The 26,914-nt window shown below is 46.0% G+C and overlaps 1 protein-coding gene and 1 non-coding gene across 4 annotated transcripts in view; both read left to right on the plus strand.

Annotated features, from left to right (window-relative positions):
• Positions 1–26,914, plus strand: part of FAM78B (family with sequence similarity 78 member B) — a 105,810-nt gene that overhangs the window by 73,607 nt on the left and 5,289 nt on the right. Inside the window, exon 2 of one of the 3 annotated variants that reach the window (XM_024986126.2) lies at positions 19,190–20,125. In XM_024986126.2, coding sequence (XP_024841894.1) covers positions 19,190–19,712 — 523 coding nt within the window. In that variant the 3' untranslated portion in view covers positions 19,713–20,125. Of the gene's footprint in view, positions 1–19,189; positions 20,126–26,914 lie in introns of those variants that run through there. The other 2 variants (XM_024986124.2, NM_001206587.1) reach the window with 2 other exon arrangements.
• On the plus strand, positions 3,995–4,053 carry MIR2285BB (microRNA mir-2285bb). The gene has a single exon (NR_162270.1). It is a non-coding gene; the product is annotated as a microRNA mir-2285bb (primary transcript).

A 26,914-nucleotide genomic window follows, 5' to 3' on the forward strand; every position in this document is an offset into this window, starting at 1 on the left:
TTCCTTTCAGCAGAGCTAGTCATAGTCATGGAAGAATGGATTTAACCTATGATCTTGTATGGCTCTGACTCCACTGTCATCATCAAAGTGGTCAGCTTCTGGCGCCTGCTTCTCCTGATGACCTTTACTTTTTCAGCCTGTCTTCCTGTTGCGTGAGGGTCAGTTTCAGTAGCTCTGGAATGTGGTCTGTCTGTCTAGGGACAGGGCTTGTGAATGAGCAGATGGTTATCATGGTCCTGGCTTGGAAAATGAAGATCTACCCCCACAGCTTATGCTTAAGAGCCCTGAAAAGTGATACACACGGGACAGGGCTTCCTGTTTCCCAGTTTTCATGTTGACATCTTTCAATCCACATGAGAGCATCAGGTCAGAAAGTGGACATTGAGAAGAATTGTAGGCCTGGACAGGACAGGGCGAGTGTTGTTTAACTGCCCTTGGTATGAACCTTTGTATTACAGAAGAGCTGCTTCTGCAAGAGGCTATTACCAGCTTCCTATCTGGCCTTCCCTCCATCCTCTGCTGTTCAGCTTTATCATTGCCACCAAGAGGATGAAGAGCCCCAGTGTGGCCCAGGGGCAGTGAAAGCTGAGACTCACAGAGTCCATGCAGCGTTTTTGGCCACACAGCTCCAGACCATAATGGAAAGCTGCTACTTGACTCCCACTGCAGTTATGTTCACAGAACCACTGCCTCCCAGAGAGAGCTCCCTCCTGCTGAGTCCAAGGAATACATGTGAAATCCCAACTCCCGCAGATACCTGGAGGCAGGGCTGCCCCATCCCACAGGGTCATGACAACACAGGAGCTCACTCCTACTTCCTGGTCTGTTCCCTAGCTCCCAGGGCCTCTGGATGCCCCAACTGCACAAGACCCAATCAGGAGGCAGCACGTACCCCTTCTGGGAGCTTCAAAACAGACCATCTTTCAAAACTGCTCCTATGAAATCTTAAATTCAAATACTCACTCTCAGGTCTTCCACTGGACTCATCTTCCATCTCATGGAGCCCTCTGCTTTCTCCCTGCCTCCTCACCTCTCAGGCGCATAATCATCATCACTCATTTTGCAGCACTCTCCATCCTCTTGCCTCTTCTGCAGACATTCACCCTTCCACAAATTCATGAAACAGCACCATGAGCCAGACTCTGGCAGGTGCTGAGTCTGTAACAGTCATCAGAGTCTACGTGTCCAGTCAAACATGAAGAGACAGAGATTAAGCCACAAATGCATTCACACATCTGTGATTGCAAGCAGTGATATGTTCTATGAATCTGGGCTCAATAAGAGACCTAGTTTAGTTCAGTGATCACATGCAGACCAGAGAGGATCCCAGAGGAAGTAATACTTGTACTGACAGCTAAGATTACTCAGTTATCCACATTAACAGTGGGAAAAGTGGTTTCTCAACAGCGTGCGCCAAGGCCCTGAGTCAGGAAAGAGAAGGCACGTTTCAGAACTATAATGGAAGCTACTGGGGATGGAGAGATGAGAGCTTAGGGAGTATAGTGTGAGGTGAAGCTGGGGAGAGAGTCAGAGACCAGAGTAGGTAAGGCCATGTGGAGCAAGTTAGGGCTCTGCATTTTATTCTACTTGTGATAGGAAGCCTTTAAAGTGTTATGACTGGGGAGGCCATCAGCCCAGCAAAACCCAAACCCCAGATTAATCCAGCATCTGCTTCCTGTGCCCATACATCTGGGAAGAAGTCACACAGCCCTCTGGAAGTCAAGTGGGCTAGACTAATCAAGAAGCCCTTCACAGAGATTCAGAGGGTGGAAATGACTTGGCTGTAGCTGAAAGTTACTCGGTGAAGCCTAGAAGTTGTAATGGACATAAAACCTAGCATTTCACTTACTTCTCATGTAACTCACATGGTGGATCCACAAGAGGGCATTATTATCTCCATTCTACAGCTCAGACAACTGAGGCCTAGGAGAATGTGACTCATGAGAGTCAAGCCGCTGACAGCTGGGAATGTGGACCTGGAGCTTCTGCCTCCCAGTGTTTTTTCTGCCCCACCCAGCAGGGTCTGCAGAAGAAAGAAAATTCCCTTGGAAAGAGAGTGAAGTGGAACATGGTGGGGCTGCAGGCCATGCAGGTGTGATGCTGGTGTTCTTTCTGAATCCACGGTAGCTCCCAAAGTCATAAAGCTCCGCTTTCAACTCACCCTTTAAAAAGCATGAGGTTTCAGAGGCCTCTGTTGAAAGCTAGCTCCCCTCCTGGCTCTCAGGCTGACACCAGAATCATCAGAGCAGAGATGATCCATCCAAGGGAAAGAGCCAGTCCCATGAGTATTTGATGGAGGTGATCAACGGCTTGAAGGGAACGGGTTCAAAGTGTGTAAGCCTGGACTTCACACTGGAGAAGGCTGACTCCTAAGCCATCTTCCACAGGGTGCAGAAGGAAACAGTGGCAGACGCACTGTTTCAGGTGCTCCCTGAGTCAGCTGCATCTCCATACACTAATAATGAACTATCTGAACAGGAAATTAGGAAACAATCCCATTTACAGTAGCATCAAGAATAAAGCACCAAGAATAAGTGCCCTCTGCCATCCCCGACACCCCCAAAATGTTCTCTGGTTGAGCAACACTCCTCACCTTCCTCCTTCCTCCTCGGATCCCAGTCACCATACCCAATGGGAGCCAGACTACAGCCAGCTTTGGTTCCCTCCCCCATACTGCCTTGGACACAGAAGGACTTCAAAAATTACATGTTAAAGGAATTAAACAATCAACGAGCAAAGCACTGTCAATAAATACAGCTGTCCCTCTGTATTCACAGGATATTGGTTCCAGGCCCCCCGGAGTATACCAGAATCTGGGAATGCCCAAGTCCATTATATAAATGGCATAGTATTTGCATATACCCTACACACATTCTCCCATATACTTTATTTTATTTTATTTTTGGCCACACTCCATGGCATGTGGAATCTTAGTCCCCCGACTAGGGATTGAACCTGTGCCCCCTACATTGGAAGCATGGAGTCTTAACCACTGGACTACCAGGGAAGTCTTCCTATATACTTTAAATCATCTCTAGTTTATTTATACCTAGGTATAATACCTAACACAATATAAATGTGTAAATAGTTGTAAATACAATATAGAAGTGAAATGAAGTCGCTCAGTCTTGTCCGATTCTTTGCGACCCCATGGACTGTAGCCTACCAGGCTCCTCTGTCCATGGAATTTTCCAGGCAAGAATACTGGAGTGGGTTGCCATTTCCTTCTCCAAGTGCTATGTAAATAGTTGGCAGGAGGAGATGGGGACAACTGAGGATAAGATGGTTGGATGACATCACCGACTCAATGGATATGAGTTTGAGCAAACTCCAGGAATGGTTAAGGACAGGGAAGCTTGGCATGCTGTAGTCCATGGGGTTGCAAAGAGTCGGACATGGCTGATGAACAACAACAATGGCAAATTTAAGTTTGCTTCTTGGAACTTTCTGAAATATTTTCCCAAATATTTTCAATCCATTGTTGGTTGAATCTGTGGATGCAGAACCTTTGGATGCCAAGGGCCTGTTGTAGTGTAACTTCTTAAAATTGGAAACACTATACAGCCATGTAGGAGGCACACCATGCTCTTTCCCATGTTAGGGGAAAGAGCATGGCATAGAGGCATCGCTCTTGGGCTAAATCTCAGCTCTGCAGTTACTAGCCAGGAGAATGTAGATAGGTTACCAACTTCCATCAATCTAAGTTGCTGCATTTCCAAGTCAGGGCTTTGCCTCCTTCACAAGGACAGTTATGAAGCTTGGATGAGTTGACCAAGGACCTAGCATGCTGCCTGAAGCATAGCAGGTGCTCAAGAAAAAATATTTTTCTCTCTCTCTGAAGAGCCAAGTGCCTGAATATGGGCCATGGAGAGAACTGCTTGGGTGTGAATCCTGGCCCCGTGGTTACCACTCACGTGATCCTGGGCACCTCTTAATCTTTCTGCATCTGTTTCCCCCTTTGCAAAATAGGATGGCAATAATATTGGGTTGGCCAGAAAGTTTGTTGGGGTTTTTCTGTCACATTTAACAGAAAAGCCCAAATGAACTTTTTGGTCAGCCCAACAGAAAGCACCTGGTAGTGATTCAGATGCAATGAGGACAAGCGTGTGAAGCACTTACCTCCACTGGAGCCCAGAGGAGCATCACACCTGGACATGCTGCACTGGGAAACACCGAGATGCCCCGCATGGAGCCCTCTGTGCCCACGCATGTGCAGATCTCAACTCCCTGGACACGGGTGCTCCTTCCATGTGCTAAGCAGGCACCTGTCTGATGAGTCCTCTTCATGGCTCTGTCACCAGAACACACACTGAGCTGCCAGCATCCTCATGGTCTGCCCCCAGCTTAGCTGCTGCCAGTAACTCCCCACATCTGCTGCCCTGCTCAGCCTGTGGTGAAATGTGGCCTGGGATGAACACACAGTGGAAAGCTAATGAAAACAGTCAACTGTGATTTTCAAAGCCTGTGCGGCTACACGCCTCCACCTCCATCCTCAGCCTGGTCCGTTCTGGGTCTCTGTGTCTGCCTCTCTCCTCAGCTGAGCCTGGTGAACCTGACCCTTCCCTCTGCCTCCTTTGCCACTGAAAGTGAAAGGAAGTCACACAGTCATGTCCAGCTCTTTGTGATCCCATTGATTGCAGCCTGCCAGACTCCTCTGTCCATGGAATTCTCCAGGCAAGAGTACTGGAGTGGGTTGCCATTGCCTTCTTCAGGGGATCTTTCTGACCCAGGGATTGAACCTAGGTCTCCTGCATTGCAGGCAGATTCTTTGCCAACTCAGCTACTAATAATACCTTGGCCATTATTTGGCAGAATATAGGAGCTCCCTGAAGAAGCAGTGGAAGGATTTGGCAGCTGGGAGAAGGAGAACAGGCATATCCATATTCTGCCAATGTGGCTCGCAGCTGCACCTGGCCCAGTACTGGGGAGAGAGAACTGGTCCCAGCAGCCAGCAGCAGCAGCCAGCAGTCTTGTCCTTCTGCCATCATGCCTCCCCTGGGGACCTGCAGTGTCACTATAGTGTCACCTGTACAGAGAACCAGTGTTTGGGGGCTACTCAAGCAATCAAGTTAGGGAACGGTGGTCAATAACTTTGGTTCCAGGCAAAAGATGGGCGCAGGTGCTAGAGAGTTAGGTTCACAGCAGCTCGGCCACCTACTTGCTTTGTGACTTTGCCAAGTGACTTAACCTTAGTTCCCTTAAGTGGGGAGAAAAAAGGTGGAGGGAGTAGCAGTGCCTCCTTTGAAGCTGATGTGTCAGGCATTTAGTAGATTTGCTTGGCACACAGTAAGCCTCCAGCTCTTATGAGTAATAGCAGTATTAATAATACCTGACTTCTGAGAGTCTCCCCTCTGTCTGCCTTGATCTTCTCAACCTTGTCAGCATGGCTCTTTTGCTCAGTCTGATTCTCCTGGTCTTGTTCTTGCTCCAATTAATGTATTTTTAACTTTGACTTTGTTTCCCAGCTTCCAGATTTTAACCTCCTCTAGACCACTGAGGCTAAGGAGCCCACCCCCCAAAATCCTGCATTGCCCCCCCACCCCTCATACCCAAATCATTGGGCCACTCTTGAGCCCAAGCCTTGGCTCAGTGGCACAGACCAGAGTCTGTTAGCCTCTCTACCTGCCTCCCTAACTCTAGTCCCCCAAAGCATCCAGAGCTCAGTGGGATGTTCCTCAGGGCCAGCTGATGGGGTGGGCAAGAGTGGAAGAGGGCAACATTTCCTCTTCCCCAGGCTGGGATCAATGAGCCTTGAGCAGCTCTGGTCCAAGGAGCTAGGTTTAAATAAGTTGACAAGCAGACATGTCCAAATCATGGTCATTTCTTACTTGGTCCCTGAGACCTCTGTAACCAGAAGCAGGAGAAAGGTAAGGATGCTCCCTGACACCAGAGGGTGGGTGGTGCCCTGCAAGCCTGCACAGAGACTTGTGCCCAGGAGTCCTGCTCTGGTTCATTCATTCACTCCGATGGTAAATATCTAGGGACTTCCTGTTCATCTCTGGGAAGACTTGACAATTGTGTCATTACCCATACCTCCTTGATCTTGAAGAATTTTTCCCCTTAATAGTCCTCAAATTAGATGGAAATCTAGAAATCACAATAACTCCTGCCCAGGCCAACAGATAGGAAGACTTCTGAGTTCTGGCCTCAGCCCCCTTCCATGTTAGGTGCAGATGACAGACTGGGGTGGCAGAGTGTCTGTCTCCTCTGGGCTGCCCAGGGCTCCCATCCAACCTTCCTCTTATTGCCTTCATCATACATATGTGCCACCATCAGATTCAGCCCCCAGAAAACTAGCCGTATCTGTATAAATAACAGTTAAAGCTGCATATATTCTGGGGTAAAAGAGTCAATGAGACTGCAGAGCATGCAGGGCCAGATGGTGTCAGCTCACTGAGATGGAGTAAATGGGAGGACCTCAACATGTCCACCCCTAGGATCAACAGAAGATTCCATACTAGGAATCCTACTTTAATAACAAAAAAAGAAAGAAGCAAACCACACCTCCTCCCAGTCAGGAACAAGAAACAAGAAGAAAAATGCAAATAAAGAAAGAGATTGGATATTCACACTGTGAAAGGCTTTTCGTCATCACAAAGCTCCCAGATTCCAGGCTCCATTGGGAACTGTAGGGGAGGCCTGGCTTGGGGCTGGGATCCAGGCCATGTGAAGGCAGGTATGGTGTCTCCTTCCACCACCAAGGCACAGGTTAGAAGCCTGACAACTGGCAAGTCAGATACCCATCAGGGCTCAAGAACTGCAGTGGCTCCCCAGCTGCAGGCTGTGCAGGAACCTCAATCAGGATGATGTCAGACCCTGGAGTGGAGTGTGAATGAAGGGAAGCCACCGTAAGTCCCCAGTGTTCTTGGACCTCAGGGAGAACAATTTGTGTGGGATCTTGTGTTCTGGAACAGTGCTCTTCCCTGTCCCTGGGGAGTACCCATGACATTTCTCTTCTGAAACCAGAGCTTCTTCCTCTGTGGCCCTGCAAACCCCACTGGCCATTAGCACAAGAACTGAGGTCTTTGGTCAGAGAGCATAGGAGCTGAACATGGCCTTATTCATGAAGCTGTTTGTTTCATTCTCTCAGTTTTATAGATGAAGAAATTGAGGATGAAAGGGCTGGTATTGGAGTAGGAGCCCCACAAGTCATCCCAGAAGAGCATGAGAGGGTAGTCTCTCACCAGGCTAGTAGCTTCCAAAAGAGGTATTTTAAAATTGAAAACTCTTCTCCCATGAAGTTGTATGCAAAATTTGACAGTGGTGGTGTCTTTGGTCCTCTGTGTTAACCACAAAGTCTGACTCAATGTTGAGAAGAAAGTTCAATTCAGTTCAGTTGCTTAGTCATGTCCAACACTTTGCAACCCCATGGACTGCAGCACATCAGGCTTCCCGGTCCATCGCCAGCTCCTGGAGCTGTCTCAAACTCATGCATTGAGTTGGTGATGCCATCCAACCATCTCATCCTCTGTTGTCCCCTTCTCCTCCTGCCTTCAATCCTTTACAGCATCAGGGTCTTTTCCAATGAGTCAGTTCTTCTCATCAAGTGGCCAAAGTATTAGAGCTTCAGCATCAGCATCAGTCCTTCCAATGAATATTCAGGGTTGATTTCCTTTAGGACTGACTGGTTTGATCTCCTTGCTGTCAAAAGGACTCTCAAGAGTTTTTAAACACCACAGTTCAAACGCGTCAATTCTTCAGCACTCAGCTTTCCTTGATAGCTCAGTTGGTAAAGAATCGATCTGCAACGCAGGAGACCCCAGTTTTATTCCTGTGTTGGGAAGATCCTCCAGAGAAGGGATAGGCTACCCACTCCAGTATTCTTGGGCTTCTCTTGTGGCTCAGCTGGTAAAGCATCTTCCTGCAATGTGGGAGACCTGGATTTGATCCTTGGGTTGGGAAGATCCCCTGGAGAAGGGAAAGGCTACCCACTCCAGTATTCTGGCCTGGAGAATTCCAAGAGGGGTTGCAAAGAGTCGGACATGACTGAGCAACTTTCACGGCTTTCTTTATGGTCCAACTCTCACATCCATACATGACTACTGGAAAAACCATAGCTGGGATGGAAGGGATATACTCAGGTACCCACATTACCTGCATAAAAGAAGGAAATACCTCTTACCCTTTGAGGATGCTTGGGTCCCAGTCAGTCAACATTCTCCCTAAATGAGCTGTGTCTGTAATAACAGTTCCCATTCATGAAGCACCTACTCTGTGCCAGGCACTAAAGAGATTGCTTTGCAAAGCTGTCTCATTTATTTCTAAAAGCAACCTGTAAGATAGGTTTTATTATTATTCCCATCCTTGTTGGAAACTGAAAACCCGAGAAGCCTAGCTGTTTGCCCAAGGCTGTGTGGTGCGTTACGAAGCGCTGTCCAGAGCTACACACAGGTCAGCGTCAGCCGCACCTGCTGCCTCCCCATGTCACCTCCAGTTGCCAATCGCCTACCCAGCTCAATTCATCTTACATTATGTTGCCACTCCTTTTCCTCTTTTTTCTCCCCAAATGCATCATGCTCATGATATGCAATCCTGTGAAGCATCTCATCACTTTTGATTGCAGAATAGATACACATTAATTATTTTTTATGTAAGCCCAGTGACCCAGTGTTAGTCACTCTGTCATGCCCAACTCTTTGCGACCCATGGACTGCAGCCTGCCAGACTCCTCTACCCATGGGATTTTTCAGGTAAGGACACTAGAGTGGGTTGCCATTTCCTTCTCCAGGGGATCTTGCCAACCCAGGGATCAAACCCAGGTCTCCTGCACTGCAGGCAGTTTCTTTACCAACTGAGCTACCAGGAAAGCTCCCTTTTATATGAGAAGACATACAAAATAAAAATAAAAGGGAATACCCATAATCTTATCATCATACTTTTAACATTTTGATGGTCTCCACCCAACAATATCTTTTTTAAATTTTAACTAAGATTCTACCTGTAGTAGCAGAATTCCAAAATAAGAAGAAAAAAAACACATGTCCACTTTCCATCTTATTTTGTCCACTATCTGTCTGCTTCAAGAGATGCCATGCCGGAATTGTGCACCCCCACCACCCGTCTCCTATGGCCTCTCCCACCGCCTGGGGAGCCGGGCCCATGGGCAGTGCTCACTGTCAGGAGGGCACTCAGCACCAAGCCAGAAGCCCCAGGCCATTTGTCCCAATGCGTCTTCATCCAATCCCTTTGCATTCCTTTGGCTGTCATATCCAGCCTGTCTTCCTGGTCGCTTGAAAAGCCTTCCTCATCTCATCCCCTCTGCTGCAGATGCAGCACACCGAAGTTCACAGGCTGTTGGGCAGCCCCTCTCAGGAGGTGAAATTGTAACTGCAAATTGAGGATGAAAAGGAGTCAAGCATTGAAAGAATTGGGAGAAGGGAGCTCTGGGCAAAGAGAACAGAAAGTCCCAAGGCCCAGAGGTGGGAAGGTGTCTTGTTCCAGGGTGAAGACGGCCAGTGCTGGTGGAGTGTAAGGAGCTGGGGGAGGCAGTGGAGATGAGGCTGGAGAACTGACAGAGGCCAAATAATGCATTGTGGATGTTAAGTGCAAGAGAAACCATCGTAGGAGTTTTCAGAGAAGTGAGGCATGACCTGACTTACATTTCTTAAAAACCTCGTTTGTGGCTTGTGAGGATAGGGCAAGCTTAGATCTGGGGCCCAGCAAGGAGGTCATTGCAGCATCCCAATGAGAGGAGAAATGATGAGGAACAGGATGGGGGCCACGCACCCAGAGAGAAAAGGTGAATTCTGGTCTCCAACTCATCAGGAGGTGTGGTCTGTCACCTCAGCTCTCTGAGGGTAGACATAGACCCTCATGTGCCAGGGCCTGGTCAGCTCTGTAGGGGACATAGCTCCTCATTCCCACTCCACAGGCATACATGAGGATGCTCCATGGGTAAATCTACCCCAGCCTGTAGCTCGCTCTCACTCTGCGGGGGAAGGACTTTGCTCCAAGAAGCTCAGAACTGGAGTCAGAGACAAACCATCCCCAGACATGACCCAGAAAACTGGCCACTGATCCAAGACCTCAAGGCTATCAAGTAAGACAGCCCAGCAGAGGCCCTCTGAGACAGGGGCTTCGAGATGGTAACTGACCTCCAAGTGGTGATGGATAAGTACATACTAAAACGTGTCTCCAGTGGTAGAGAAACCCAGTCTAAACAGAACATGAGAGTGACTGACCAAAGAAGCCTTTCACTTAAACATGGAGTCTTGCCCAACACTGATGACTCTAAAAACACTGGAAATTGTCCTTTCTGCTGTGGGGGAAAAAATGCCTCCCTGTGTGCCAGAAAGAAAAGGATGTGGTCAGGAAGGAAGAGGGCGGAGGGGGAGGTGGGAGGGTGGTATTTACAGGCTTCTCAAGAGTCTGACATAAACAGAGCAGAATGAGGAAAAACCTAATTTTAAGACTTAGTCTGTAATCATGGTGCAGACCATCTGAGAATCAGGACATGTGCCAGCACCCAGGCTGGGACTGGTGCCTGAGCGAGCCGAGGGGCCATGGACTTCGTAACTCCCCTGGGGAACACAGGGTGTTGGTTTCACCCCCACCTCAGCCCTCTCCCAGTTGTGAGCCCCATCCCCACCAACTCTTTCCAAAGGGGCTCCATCCTCTCCCTCTCAACCTCCCCACCTGCCTTGGACTGCTGCTTCCAGAGCCTCTTCTGCAGTGGGTTGTGGGGAGGAAAGATGCTGGGTGCTGCGTCTGCCAGAAGTGATGCAGAGCAGGAGGTTTCCTGGGACATGGGCACAGGGCCCTTAACACAGTCGGGAGAAGAAAAGCTGAATTCTCAGAAAACCTGGTGTGCTCTTTAAACTTTCCACATTCCTGAGTGGTAACTGCATAGGTTCAAACCATGACATAAAGAAACAAGGTAGGGGCCTCTTTTCCACCATCTAAATGCAGTAAAGTTTACACAGCAATCAGACTTCCTTTAAGAGCAGGCTTGTGATGGTGGTTAGGCCACAGACTCTCAGAACAGGGCCTGTGACATGACCAGGACTGAGACTCGGTGGCAGAACTTGTCCTCTGCCATGCCTACGCTAACACTTAATTGTTGGGCAGAACCAGAGCCCAAGGAAGAACCTGGGTAGCCTGGGAGGGTGCTCTTAGGGAGAGGGGAGTCAGTTTAGTAATTGTTTCAAAAATGTTTTAATATTTTAACAAGGGGTATGCTGATAGCAGTGTGTGCCAGCCATTATCATCCATGACTGTTATTTTTCAGAGCCTTTGGAGCACTCACTTAATACTAGAGTCAGTGTACGGAATTTAGAATAAGATCTTGTGTTCGCAACTCAATTCTGCCCAGCACTAGCTGTATGACCTTGAGTGGGTTTCTTATTATTATAATGGAAAGTGGAATGATGTCCACCTCATGCAATCGATATAAGAGGTAGATGCAATGCTATTTCCAAGAGTTAAGACTAAGTGGATGTGAATAAAACTCACATACCCAGAGAAAATTCAGAATTGGAACTCTTCATGGTTCCTTGGAGAAGGAAATGGCAACCCACTCCAGTCCTCTTGCCTGGAGAATCCCATGGACGGAGGAGCCTGGTGGGCTATAGTCCACAGAGTTGCAAAGAGTCAGAGACGACTGAGAGGCTTCACTTCACTTTATGGTTCCAGAGTTGTGGATAGAGATCTCTCACCTCTTGTTGTTGTTCAGTCACTCAGTCTTGTTCAACTCTTTGCGACCCCGTGGACTGCAACACACCAGGCTTCCCTGTCCATCTCTTGGAGTTTGCTCAAACTCATGTCCATTGATTCGATGATGCCATCCAACCATCTCATCCTCTGTCATCCCTTTCTCCTCCTGCCTTCAATCTTTCCCAGCATCAAGATCTTTTCCAATGAGTCCCACCTCCTACCCACCCCTAATATTTTCATGGTCCAAGAGAAGCATGAAGGCCCACATACCATATTTTTGAATATTAATTTTAAGGCAAACTAACAATGCTAAATGTTAAAGTCATACTAACAGAATGCTAACTTCTATCCTCTGACCTTAACAGAGGTATCTTTTTAACAACCTGGAGAGCCAGGTTCAGCTTTAGGATATTTAAGCTCCCAAAATTCTGTGCCAGATATAGCCACATAGGTGTACCTATGTGGACCTAGTTCCATGGCTCTTCCTTCCCCTCGCTCTGTATCATACCGACCTTCAGGACCTAGTTCCATGGCTCTTCCTTCCCCTCACTCTGTATCATACCCGACCCTCAGGACCTAGTTCCATGGCTCTTCCTTCCCCTGGCTCTGTATCATACTTGACCCTCAGGACCTAGTTCCATGGCTCTTCCTTGCCCTGGCTGTGTATCATGCCTGACGCTCAGGACCTAGTTCCATGGCTCTTCCTTCCCCTTGCTCTGTATCATACCCAACCCTCAGGACCTAGTTCCATGGCTCTTCCTTTCCCTCGCTCTGTATCACATCAAGATATGGATCATCACACAGAGGCATGTGGACATTTAGTGTATATATGTCCAAACTCCATGAGTACAAACACCTTGGTTCCAGGGGTACACACACAGGTGGAGTGGACTACCCTTAGGAAAATAGACCAGGAAAAATGCCTATATATATCTTGAAGGCAAGTTTGGGGCCATCTGAGCAGATACCCAGAGGAGTATCTTGAAGGAGGGGCCCCGGTTATAGGTGGGCATGACCTCTTGGCCCCACAGACTCCCTGCCCACCATGTAAGGGCATGGCCAGGAGATACTAGAGTGGGTCTCTTTAAAGTGTAGGGCCAGGCAGGGGCTGTTCTTACCTAGGCTTGGTGGGTAGAACCATCCAGGATCTCAGAGCCTTCCCTGGCAGCTATACAGGCTTGAAGCCATCCGTCATCTCGTGTGTGGCTCTCTGATTCCCATTCCAGTTCCATCAGAAGATGTTAGTATCAACCGTGCCCTGCACACCTGCCCACTCCCTGCCTTCAAGAATGCTGCTGCCCCAGCCCACATCCACTTGGTGACCACAGGGCTTCCATGAGAGCAAAGCAAGGCTCCTTCAGAGAGGTTGCTCTGGCCCTCATGGACACCAGGAAAACTGCCTGGGTCTGGGTGGAGGCCTGTACTTAAACCCAGGGACTGGTTATTTGAATGAAATGCTTCACATAAGCTTGTTTGATTGAGATTTGCCTCTTTATTCTAGAAACAGGATTCAGAAAGCATGAAGGTTGCAGTAATCGATGTTTTCATTATCAGCTCCATTGGCGAGTCCATTAGCTGTGAGCTTCAGGTCAATGGCTGATTGTCTAAAACAAAAACACTGTGTATATCACAGTGAAGAGAAGGGTTTTTGGAGAAGGAGGGGAATGAGATGATAAGGATTAACACTGACCTAGTGTGTTACAGTTTACAAAGCAGTTGTTCACACATCACATCACTTCATCTGATCCTTGGAATAGCCCTGAGATTAAGGAGGTGGGCTTATTTTTCTTCCCATTTTGCACATGAGCAGCCTGAGGCTGACTTGCTAAGGTCAGCCAGCAGCCACCTTCGGACTGACATCCAAGACTCCTGAGGGCAGTGCTGGTGCTTCCTCCATCCATCACACCAAAGACTTCAAGGAAGGAAAGGTGAGACATAAAACTCAAAGGAGCTGTTCCCACAAGTGTGGTGCAGTAGAAAAGGCAGAGTTTGAGGTCAAGGAGATTCGGCTTTAAATCCTGGCACCACCCCTTCCCATCTATATGACTTTTGCATCATTCTCTTTTCCTTATCCATGCTCAGTCGCTAAGTCATGCCCAGCACTTTTGTGACCACATGGACTGTAACCTACCGGGCTCCTCTGCCCATGGGATGTTCCAGGCAAAACTACTGGAGTGGCTTGCCATTTCTTCCCCCTTTCCTCATGGAAGGACACCGCATAATCGTCTCTGCCTCTTAGAGTTGCTGCCAAGTGCTTGCGCATGCAAGGGTCCTGTGGCTGTTTGTTTCCTTTCTGTCTAACCCTGTCCCATCTCTGTTCCTTGTGCTGTGCTCAGTCACTTCAGTCATGTCTGACTCTTTGCAACCCTGTGGACTGTAGCCCACCAGGTTCCTCTGTCCAGGGGATTCTCCAGGCAAGAATACTGGAGTGGGTTGCCATTCCCTTCTCCAAGGGATAAGTAAGTTATATAATATGTTGTTGTTGTTCAGTCACTAAGTCATGTCCGGCTCTTTGAAATGCCATGGACTGCACCATGCCAGGCTTCCCTGTCCTTCCCTATCTCCTGGAGTTTATTCAAACTCATGTCCATTGAGTCAGTGATGGCATCCAGCCACCTCATCCTCTTTCATCCCCTTCTTCTCTTACTTTCAATCTTTCCCAGCATCAGGGTCTTTTCCAATGAGTCAGCTCTTCACATCAGGTAGCCCAAGTATTGGAGCTTCAACTTCAGCATCAGTCCTTCCAGTGAATACTCAGGGTTGATTTCCTTTAGAGTTAACTGGTTTGATATCCTTGCAGTCCAAGGGATTCTTAAGAGTCTTCTCCAGCACTACCCTTTGAGAGCATCTATTCCTCAGCGCTCAGTCTTCTTTATGTTCTAACTCTCACATCCATACATGACCACTGGAAAAACCATAGCTTTGACTACATGGACCTTTGTCAGAAAAGTGATGTCTCTGCTTTTTAATACACTGTCTAGGTTTGTCATAGCTTTTCTTCCAAGGTGAAAACATCTTTTAATTTCATGGTTGCAGTCACCATCCATAGTGATTTTGGAACCCGAGAAAATAAAATCTGTCACTGTCCATCTTTTCCCCAACTACTTGCCATGAAGCAATGGAACTGGATGCCATGATCTTAGTTTTCTTAATGTTGAGTTTTAAACCAGCCTTTTCACTCTCTTCTCTTACCTTCATCAGGAGTCTCTTTAGTTCCTCTTTGCTTTCTGCCATTAGGGCAGTGTCATCTACATATGTGAGGTTATTGCTTATCTTTATTCCAGCTTCTGATTCATCTAGACTGGCATTTTGCATGATGTACCCTGTGTATAAGTTAAATAAACATATAAGTTAAATATATGTACTCTGCATATATCTAATATACTATATTAGACAGTGCTGTAGAGAAAAATGAAGCAAAGATGGGGGATGGGGAGGGCTGGGGCAGGAAGTTTTGATTTTAAATATGGCGATCAGGAAAGATTGCACTGAGATTCAGGCAATCAGGAAAGATTGCCAGGAATGATGGGGCCAAAGGGGCAAGCCTTCCTGATAATTAAAATCCAGGACCTATAAAGACCTGGAGATATCCATGGAAGTGCAGAAGAAAGCTTCCTGGAGGAGATGGTGCATGCAATGATTCTCAAATATCAGGTAGTTACACACAGTAAGACTTTAGGAGAGGAAAGAGCAGTGCAGGCAGAGGGCACAGCATGAGCAAAAGGGCAGAGGTGAGAAACAGCATGGTTTATAGGGACAGGAAGGCCAGACCACAGAGGGCCACAAACGTCCTGTTAAGGAACTTGAACTTTTCCTGTAGGTGATACCAGTGATGTCCATGTAAAGGAGACTATGAAGGGTTTTAGGCAGAGAAAAGACATAATCATATCTGCATATTTGAACATCAGTGCAGCCTGGAAGATGAATTTAAGAGGGATCAGAGTTGGATGCAGAGAGACCAGTTGTGGACCATTATAGTAGACCAGGTAAGAGATGCTGAGGTCTTGGATTAAATGAGGGCAGTGAGAGTTTGATGGAGAAAGGGAGATAAAGTCAAGCATCACTTATGGGAAAAAATTCACAATATGCAGTAATACCAGTAGCTGTAGCAGTCTAGGACAGGGCAGAGGAAGAGCCAAAAATGATCACACTTCTGGCCTGGAAGGTGGGATGAGCAGTGGACCAATGCCTGCAGCAGAGACAGGGTGAAAGGACCAAGTTCATGGTGAAGGTTGCTCAGTCGTGTCCAACTCTTTGTGACCCCCATCGACTTTACTGTTCATGAAATTCTCCAGGCTGGAATACTGGAGTGGGTAGTCGTTCCCTTCTCCAGGGGATCTCCCACATTGCAGGTGGATTCTTTACCAGCTGAGCCACAAGGGAAGCCCAAGAATACTGGAGTGAGTAGCCTAGCCCTTCTCCAGCAGATCTTCCCAACCCAGGAATTGAACAGGGGTCTCCTGCATTGCAGGCAGATATTTTACCAACTGAGCTATCAGGGAAGCCCAAGTTTATGGTGGATGTGGTGGATTTAGTTTGGGTCATGTGGAATTTAAAGTGATTCTGGCATCTCATTCAAAGTAGTTGTAATAGTTATAGAATGACTCCAGTGGTCCTATTCTTGGAACTTATCAGGGATCTCTTTGAAAACTATTACAAAAGCTGCATTAACTAGTTATGTATTTTATAGGCATAACTCTTTTTGTAAAAATCCACTACCTTGGAACGCACATTAATAGCTATTTTTCATAAAAGAAATAAAGATGATATGATACTTTTCAAAAAGAAACCTACTCCCAATCACTAGGCTTAAGTCATAATGAGTTTTGGCTGCTTCCAAAATCAAACTCTTCCTTAACCATTGTAGTCCTGGGGCACCTGGGGCTGTGAAAGAGACCATACCTCAGACCTGAGGGATTTCCAATAGAGCAGTGGGCAAAGTCACAGCAATGGTGGAATGAACAAGTGTGTAGCCTCCCAAGGTCACCACATTCACTGGCTACACGTTCCAGATGCCTTTGTTTTGATGTGATGATTGTTGTTCAGTTGCTAAGTCATGTCTCTTTGCGAACCCATGGACTGCAGCACTCTGGACTTCCTGTCTTTCACTATCTCCTGGAATTTGCTCAAGTTCATGACCATTGTGATGATTAAGAAGCCTGTTTCATTTCTCTGTTCCAGAGAATCTTCCAAGACAAGGGTATCTTTTTTCTCTTTCAAGACAGGCACAAGAGTGCAACTTTATTTTATTATCTCTGTTTTCAGAAAATCTGGGACCAAACTAAGCTTTGGGCCCAAGTCTCTGCTCACATAATTTTGTGTAGGAAAATAGAGGCAAAGTATGAACTGTAAATACTCTATAGAAAAAAAATAATTTAATGACAAGATATTCAGCCCAGAAAAGGACAGCATTATAACAAGCCAAATTCCCTAAACAACGTACCACAGCCGGCCCAGTGTTTAGGACAGGAGAGCAAGTACAGTTTTACACTATTGAGAATACTTGTCCTCCAGTCCCACAGAGGAAACCTCAGGCCAGCAGAGCCCGGTCACTGTAACCAGTGAAGAAGCAGGTTGGAGCAACACAGAAAATGAGTGCCTTGCAACTGAATAATTGTAGCAATCCTTTGACTTGGGACAAAAAGCTACCTCCAGTGTGGTTGTTTCATCAACCCAACAAGCAGTTCAGTTCTCACTTGCCCTGACCCTTGTATGATTATATCCCACTCAAACAACACGTATTCCCTTTTGTACAGTAAGAAGCAGCTATAGAATTATCTGGCAGCTACTTCTTGGTCCAGCTACAACTAGCACAGGTAACAAAATAGTAAAAAAATCTCCAACTTTCTGCATCAAGTCAATTCCTCTTACTTAGTTTCTGCTAACCATTATACACTGCAGTTCTTGCCAGCAGTTATTAAGGGCATGGAGGCAAGATAAAAGGTTCTTGAAGCTGTGGGCTCACCTCCTCTCCAGGCAATCCAGCCTTCCCTTCCCTTCAGGCTGGGTCTGACTAGCATAGGGAATGCTGGGGCAGGGGGCAGCGGCAGCAGGAGGCAGCAGTTATGTTATCCTTGTATGAAGGATTCTGAGACAGTTCAGTACTAACCTGGCAACATAGCTCCCTTTCAGGCCATTGGTATAAAGTCCTGCAGGATCTCTGTCACTTCGTAAGAGGAAGACCATTATATCAAACAAGACTACCTCTTCGCTGATGAGTGGCGCAGTCTCCTTTCTTTCCTTAATTATTGAATTCTTACACAATATTACTGAGTTATTCTTGGTCCCAGGAAAGGATATATGGAGGTTGCATAGCCAGACTCTGCTGACTAAATATCTGCCGCCAGTAGGGTCCAGTCCAGCTTCCCATGGCTGCTCTGGGACAGCCTGAATCCCCTCCACTCTGGCTTCTTCCAGCATCATGCAAGGACACTTCAGAAGGCATTGTTGCTTAGTGGTCAAAAGCATAGACTTTGGAGTCAGACAACTCCCAGCTCCACGCCTTACAACATGTAGAACTCTTGACATGTGCTTTAATATTTTTAAGTGTCCATCCTCTCAAGTATAAATGGAAATAAAAATATATTTATCTTGTGGGATATTTTGATCATTAACTGAGATAACATAAAAAACCCAGCATAGTGGCTGGAATAGAGTAAGCACTCAATAAGTATCAGCTATGATGATGATGAAGAATATTCCATAGCATTGGGGGAGAAACATGGGCTAAGAATATGGGCATATCATCTCCTCCTTCCTTCTGTTCAAAGTTAGAAGCAGCCAGGAGGAGTAACAACATGCCCAGAATGGCGTGTTTGCTAAACTAAGCAATTAAACTTCCAGGCTGGACTTAAAGGTGATGGGAGAACAGCACAGTAGACTATGTATGCCAGTCTGTGGTACAACTTGCACATTGAGGTGGTTTCCCAAAGGTGACCCTTATCTCCTGTTACAAGTTTCTGTGTGCAGGTTTTCTAAATACTGGATTGGCCAATGACTAGAATTTAAACATTTTTCTTTGTTGAGTAGAAATTCTACTACTGTGATTTCATATGAAATCAGTATAACCTTTAACCTCAACTCTCTTTGCCCTCCTTTCCACCTGCAACTTCCTTACAAGTATGTCAGATTTCAACCACCATCTTTTCTTAACAAACAAACCTTACATAAGCTCACACTTCCTGAGAAAGTATTTTTATTCAGTTGAATACCTCTAGATAGTTCATTACAATTATACTATTGCAGCGAGTTGATGCCTTTGTGGATCTCACAAATGCTTCTTTGAGATTTTTGCTCTCTGTTGAACTACTTATGGCTTAATTTAATTTGTACTGGTGTTGCATTTTATTTTTGTTTTGTTTTGATTTGTTCTCATTTAATCCTGAAGCAGCACAGCATAGAAATTTTTTACCTGAATTCCCCCTCTAAACTTCCCATTTTGCCCAAGTTGACTGTTAGTAAGTGGTGGGCACCTCTCCAGCTTTTAAAAAATTCATTCAGCCTCTTCTTTTCTTGTGCATCTCTTCTGCTTTGCCAGGTCAAGCTGGGAACTGCCTGACTTGAGGGAAGGGAGAGTAAAAGCCATCAGTGACTCAGATGGGGTGAGCTACCCTTGGTACGGGAACACCACAGAAACTGTGACCCTGGTTGGCCCCACCAACAAGATCTCCAGGTTCTCCGTCAGCATGAATGACAATTTCTACCCCAGTGTGACATGGGCGGTGCCAGTGAGTGACAGCAATGTGCCGCTGCTCACACGGATCAAGAGGGACCAAAGTTTCACTACCTGGCTGGTGGCCATGAACACGACCACAAAAGAGAAGATCATTCTGCAGACCATCAAGTGGAGGATGAGGGTGGACATTGAGGTGGACCCTCTTCAACTTTTGGGGCAACGGGCCCGGCTGGTGGGCAGGACTCAGCAGGAGCAGCCCCGGATCCTGAGCCGGATGGAACCCATACCCCCCAACGCACTAGTGAAGCCCAATGCCAACGATGCCCAGGTCCTCATGTGGAGGCCCAAGCGGGGGCCACCTCTAGTTGTGATCCCTCCTAAGTAGAAGCAGACTGGCCTGACTGTGTGTGGAGCATATGCCACTGAGACACGCAGTGAGGTTGCCAGGGGTGGCAGGAGCCAAACTGAATTTCTGAGCCAAAGCAGACCTCATGGTTTGCCAGCCTTTGCAGCCACTTGTGAAGAGTAAAGCTGCTCCTTGGGTGGTAGAACCATAATCCTTAGGGAAAATCCCTTCCTTTTAGGAATAAAGAAAATCGCTGCTCTGAAAGACTTGCTGTGATTACCATGCAAGTAGCCATATTTTGGAGCTGACCAGGATGATTCTTTTATCTGAACTATTGACCATTTCTTTCCTGTGAGAGGCAGGGGATGGAAACAAAATTAAACAGTGCCTGTGGCAAATGCTGCTTCCCAACCAATTAGAAGTGAGAGTGAAAACATCCACATCAGGTGTTTGTAAGACATATGTCCCATTGTCTAACTGGAGGGTGCTGGGGAATGGGGTGGAATGAAAGTGAATGGGCAATGGAAAGAGGAGGGGGTAACTTTGTTACTGCAAAGTAATACCTGTGCATGTATTAGTTAATAATCAGATCATCAACACACTCACTGAAATGAAAGAAACGCTAAGAAAACAAAATATGTTGGTTCCATTCCAAGGGAGAGCCTCCTAGGAACTGTCCAGGGTGCTGACGGTGGTTCTAGTTGATGATGATGACAGCATTTCCATCTACCCACATCTTTCCAAAAACTGTTTATTCAAAGTATCCTCAGTCACAGTATTTGGATAGATAGTTTCTGAATTCTGCAATAGCTGTGATATTTGGGGCCTTCACCATGTTTTTACTGAAACCCAAATTGTGATTTTGTTTACAGCTGCTGCTTCTCTTCCCATTACCAGCCCTAAATTTACAAAAAGATAATTGTTTTTAAGGCACGAACCCATGCAGAGTTTCGAGACCATTTCAACAAGTAAGAATGGTATTTTGCTGTTACACATTCACACATGCAAACACACATGCCAGCATGATTGCTAGCAAATCTTCTAGCTGTATCTGCATGTGTGCTTATAGCCTTTATGCACACACAGTACATATGCTGTGTATCTGTGAATGTTTATTTTAGCTCAGTTTCACAGAAGCTCAACTTTAACTGCTTGAGCATTTGTGAGAAAGTGCTTCATAATGCTTAACTTCAGACTCTTAATGAAAATCTGAGCTACTCACAGGAAACAAACCTGTATTGGTGAGATCCAACCAATAAGGATGAGAGGCCATATTTCCTCTAGTCAGCACAATATAAGTTTTTAAAGGTTTCCAATCTTTGCCATAAGGATCACCACAAAAAAGAACTTTTAAATCATTACAAAAGAACTTTTCCTTTTATTCTTGATAATGCTAATTTTGATAGATAGATAGATAGATCCTCATTCAAAACCCCCCATGCAAAATAATTCTAAAACTCCCACAATACCATTGTGGATTCTATGAGTGGATATTGCCAGCCTGATTTCAGAGATGAGAGAGTTAAGGTTCGTGCAATTATTCTAATCCCATGGTTGGCTCCACTGATCTATCTTTTATCTGAGTTTGAAGATGGAGAATAAAAAGCAGGAAGACTTGTTTATTACTTTTATTAAAAATAGAGTGTAGTCTCATTTACTTCAGGTTACTTCAGGTCACAGGAGTAGGTGCTTATTTACATGAGAAGTTTAACAGATCCACTCCAAATTTTAACCTCACACCCTAACCACCAACTCCTCTCTTATAGATTAGTTATTGATGGCAAGCTGAGCTATTTATAACACCACATTAATGACACATCAGTGACTCACAGAAGACCTGGAGACATTCCATTGAGAAACAGTTCAACTGTTACATTTGGATCTCCCTGTCCTTTCCTATCTCTCCTTATTTTATGGGAGAAGTAGTCTGAGAGAGCTCCATGGTTTAGTTTAAGAGCAACATGGTTTAAGTAGCTCCAAAGCTACTTAATTTTCCATGTTGACATCAGAAATAGGAATCTGTCCCTGTGATTGAATTAGATGTTACCCTTATGGAATTCTGGAGTGTTGATACTGATCCTGAAATCTAATCCTTATGGCCCTACTTTAAGAAAACCTGATATTTAAAAATCTAAAATTGTAACAAACAGAAGGTTAAAGAGGAAAGGTTTTTTTACATTACAAAATGCTATGCAAGATTTCTGCCCATGAGAATATGATATGATTTACACAATTATGTTTACACATAGCATAACTTTTTCCAGGGCATATCTGTATTTATAAATGCTACATACTTAGTTAGATGTTTTTCCCACTGAAAACTCACATTTTCTAGAGTTTTAAAAGAAATTACCCTGGGCAAGTTTTCTGGAAAATTAGGTAATAACAAAAATGAGAGAAATAGATAGGAAGGTACTTATAAAATTAAAGGTACTGTGCAAATATACATTATGATTATTGTCAGTGATAGTGCTGTGAACTCTTAGTTGGGTGTCTCAGTTCTGAAGTCAACCTGGCAGAATGTTCTATTGCTCTGCAATCTATTATTTTGAAGTTAGAGTTGCTTTACAAGGAAATAGTGTCTTTTCTGTCATCCATAGGTCATTACCTTCCAGCTTAGTCGGATTTGGCAAAGGAAAGGCTCTCCAACAAGAGTGAATTCACCTTGAAATCTCTGTTTGGGTCACCTCCATCCTCCCATCAGGCCTTTCTTTCCCTGACAGTCCCTGTGTCTGACACCAGATGCCGTCAGTTTGAAGGGGTTCGTGCGGTGCCTCGATTAGGTTTTAGTTGGGTAGTCTCAGTAGTATATTTGGATTCTAAACACACATACATACCACAACAGTCTCTTAGTGGCACAAGAGTTCTTAATTCCTGTGTGGAAAAGAGCATTTTATTAAGTCATAAATTCCTCATAGATTCCTTTGAGATTTTTTTATTCCATAATCTCAAGGAAATTGAGGTCGCATCTATTCAGGGTCACATCATTCTCAGGGTCATAATCAGCAGCAGAGCCAAGAGAAGACCTGGGTTCCTGTATGTCGTATCACAGCATGGTCACACTTACCTGAGACCCGTAGTTCTCCTCTTGGCTCCAGGCAAAACGTTGTCACAGTCCTTGAGCCATTCACCCTCTTAGCACTAGAGACAATCAAATCCATCCTTTAAAGAACAGTTGTGTCCAAGAAATGAATGTTCCTGATTCTCTTTTATCTATACCAGCTGTTTTGAACTCTTAGTCTGGGTCTTTGCAGCATCTTACATTCCCAGCTTCTTGCTTTGGTCCACAGCACCCAAGAAGGTTGGAAGTTAGTTCTTTCTCTGTCTTCCTTTCCATGGGCCTTTTTGCAGTTCCCTCTTTTCTGAAGCTAGGAATATCTCACAGGTCAAAATCATGTTCTCAGCAGTCATTCTGAGCAGTAAAATAAAAGAACTATGATTTATGAAGTAGTTTACAAAAGGCTTCCACATGCATTTTTTCATCCCCAGACAGTCTTAGGAGTGTAACCGTAAATTGAGATCCACTGAGGTTAAGTGGATAGGCACACAAATAGAAAATGTGGGGAGTTGGGATTCAAACTGAGCCACTTGGCTCCACATCTCTCACCATGACGCTACACTGTGGTGCCTCCTGGGTTGTTCCCTGCCTGGAGAGCACAGAAGAGAAGGAAGGAGAAAACAGGTCACTTTCACCTACACAGTCATGTAGTCCCTACCTGTCAACTAAGTGGGCATATTAAACTAAGAGAAGTAACACTGTTTTCTTATGCAGAAAACTGTGCAATCCACAAGGAGATTTGCCCAGAAAAAAATTCCTGTGAGGGGCTGCAGTGTGGGTGAGCTGGCTGTCACTCACCAGCTTTTAGCACAGTACTGGTAATCAGTGGAGTAGGAAATCTACTCTCCTGGTCTCAGAATCCCTGAAACACCAAGAGCACAAAAGGGGGAGGAAAGCAAGCATCCCACAGCTGAGGTCGCAGCTGAGCAAGGCCCTGCCACCCGCCACCCCTCAATGCAGCAGGAGCAGCCCATGGGGCGGAGGCACTGGAAACAATGGCTTTCCAAGCTCCAGTTGGCACATTGACTATTCTTGTTAGAACTGAGGGCACAATTAAACATTGCCAGAGCCAGCTCCCAACTGAGTTGCAAAAAAAGATGTAAACACACACACACACACACACACACAGACCTGCTACACTCACACATGCTTCAAGCTGAAAAGAAAATTAATCAAAACCCCAATGAATGCCTGAACTCTATAATTAAGCCTAAATGATCCTTACATAGAAAGGGAGTGGAGTGAGCTAGCTCAGTGCCCAGAGATATTTTTACCCCAGAGTCTTATTGCCATTAATTTCTTTTGAGATCTTGAGTACGTCTGGTTCCAGTTTCTTAGTTAGGACATCTGCCTATGGAAGGCCTTCAGAAGAGTTGCCAGCTCAGTGACTAGAGGACAGCCAAGGTTGTTTGGCCATTTTTAAACATTCATAAAAATGCCTCTGGAGAGATGGAGTCCTGCTGCTTACCTTGGTTAGCCATGCTCCCTCCCATGATGGATCCCATTACTAATTAACCTCAGCCCTCCAAACAATTCCTTTGAGGTCTATAGCACTTTACAGCTTACAAAGGGTGCTTTCTTCCCTTTACATAGAGTATAAAACATCTCTATTCAAGATAGAAATTCTTAGTATTGGTCTAATCCTTATATTCTTATTAACAACAATAATTCCCATTTGATTAGTTTGTTGCAGTTTGCATAACACAGACACAAATACTTTTTGATTTGATTCTCAACAATCTTGTAAGGTCTAATTTATATCCCCTTTTTACAGATGAGAGACTTGAAGGTCAAGTGGCCTGTCCAAGGTCACACTACTACCAATGGTGCTCTTAAGATTTGAATTTCAGTCTTCTGGCTCCTCACCTTTCCTCCACTCTCATGGAGCATTTTCTCCACTGCTATTCCTCAGGAAGGGTGACTCACTTGCAGGGGAAGTCTGTGCACAGCCACCCTAATTGATCTCTGGGTGCACTTTGACCAGGCAGCGTAAGCTCCCCTGAGGAATCTGGGTTCAGTGGTCTTAGGCTCTGTGTTTTCAGTGACTTCTCTCTTCTTCCCTGTTGGAAAGGAGGCCTACTTGGGTGCTCTGAGGTCAGAGGCCAGAGCCCAGGACCTCCGAATGACCCAAATCTTCTAAACCCAGCTGATGAACTAGACTGTCAACAAATCATGTCATTCATCTCAGCCTGTTTCCTCCTTTGCTAACTGAGCCACTAACACAGCCCAGCCAACATCGTAGTCAGGAAGACACAGTGATGTGATGTCTGGAAACACTCCAAAATGTCTGAAGTGCTGCCTGATGTAAGGTCTTGTCGTGTCAGTAGAACCATGGGGCCCAGGAAGAGTTGCAGGCTCTCAAGCCCCATCAGATTGGAAGCCCAAGACCATCTCAGAGAAGCCCACTGTCCCTGCCAGGGGAGGCCTGGCTTTGTGGGGAATGGTGGGGATCTCGAGTTCACCCTGCCCCCGGATACCTTGTTGGTGAGGCCTGGACCCTTGCAGTCAAGGAAAGAAAGCAGATCTCTACATAGCCCTGTAGAAAGCAGCTCTGGGAAGAATTTATAGCTGGAACTCAAAGAGATCTTTCAGAAAGGAAAAGAGGCTGATCAGATCTGGGCCAGACTTGAAATCCCAAAATGATTTGCCTATTTAAACCTCCTGCAGAAGCCAGCCAGGGACAGTTACATTTTTCCTATCGTGGGCTCAGGCAACAAATACAGAGGGGGAAATTATTCTTATTATTATATGTATACATATCTTTATGTGGGTCTTCACTGGCCTGTCTGTCTCTACACAGTTCCCATCTCTACAAGATGCACCAGATCTTGGCTGGGACTCCAAGTTTGTAACGTTACAGATTTGGTCACATGGGTGCACATAAAAGGAGGAAATGCTTCTTCATACACTGCCCCCTACCCCCAAGCTGTCTCACCATGCTGGAAATATAATTGGCTATGGCCCCTCTCTCTGCCTGCCCTGCCTGCTAAGGCCCTATTCCATATACCCCACCCTGGACCAGCCACAGAGCTTGCTTCAGGGCTGCTTCCCAAGGCCCCCTGCTCCCACATCCCAATCTGTGCCTCACTCCTAGGTTGGCCGCACCACAGAATTTCTGGGATGAAAAGCAATTTTGCTCAGCTGGATAGTGATCCCAAAGAGAACCTACTATCTTTTCTCAACAAAACAAACATGAAGTCAGGCCTTTGGGCAGCAGGTCACATGGCCATGCAAAGGAGGCTCTTCTTTGCCTCCCACTCCTACCTGTTCTTCACTAACCCAGAAAATGTGGCCTGACCCTTAAAACAGCTGAATACTGGGTCAGAAATGCCCAAGAGAAGGGAAAATAGATGTTCAACTTATAGGAGAAGGGAGAAGGCCAAGACACAGCCTAGCTGCATGCAAACCTCCCTGGGGATTGTGAGGGGCTCTGATAGTGCACATGAAGCATCTGAATAGAGAGATGGCTAAGCATGGGGGCTGGGCTCAGACTGGCTGAGACCCCACATCACTGGGAGCAAGGAGGATACAGGAGAGAGGATGGAATGCTTTGCTTCCGGCCAGACATAAACCAACCAAGGTGCCTGCCCTGGAAAATCTAAGAAGGCACTCACTCCTGTTTGCAAACACTCATTCTGCATCTGCTGAGAGGGAGGCCCCTTCAGTGTCTGCCCTGGACACCCGGATTGCTCACCCCTGGCCCAGCCCTGTTTCATGCCTTCTTCTATGCATTGTTCTCTTCACAGGAAGAGCAGATATGGGAAGGTATTGTGAGGTCCTTCTGGAGACTCACTCTTAAAACAAATATTTATAAGAGGTGTTCACTCTTGTAGGCTAAACAGAGTCAGCAGATAGACAATATTCACAGGAAACTTTAGGAGCTACTCATTTTCCCTTTGGAGTCACACATCTCAGAAAACCCAGGGACCTTGGCAAGAGGTCCCTTTGTCTGTCTGGCCCAAGAGATCGGTGAGGATGGTTAAGGTGACAAGGCAGCACTCTGTCAAGCTCTTTGAGCTCTTCCAAGGAAAGGCATTGGGGAAAACCTATAGCTGCATCAGTGCATACATGGCTCTGGTGATGAGAGGAGCAGCTGGTCATCTCTCCATCTGCTCTCATCCCCTCACCCCCCTCTTCAAACCAATTAGAATATTCCACACAGACATGATCCAATGAAATATTA

The sequence above is a fragment of the Bos taurus genome, chromosome 3, assembly GCF_002263795.3.
Source record: "Bos taurus isolate L1 Dominette 01449 registration number 42190680 breed Hereford chromosome 3, ARS-UCD2.0, whole genome shotgun sequence".
In the NCBI taxonomy this organism is placed as follows: Eukaryota; Metazoa; Chordata; class Mammalia; order Artiodactyla; family Bovidae; genus Bos; species Bos taurus.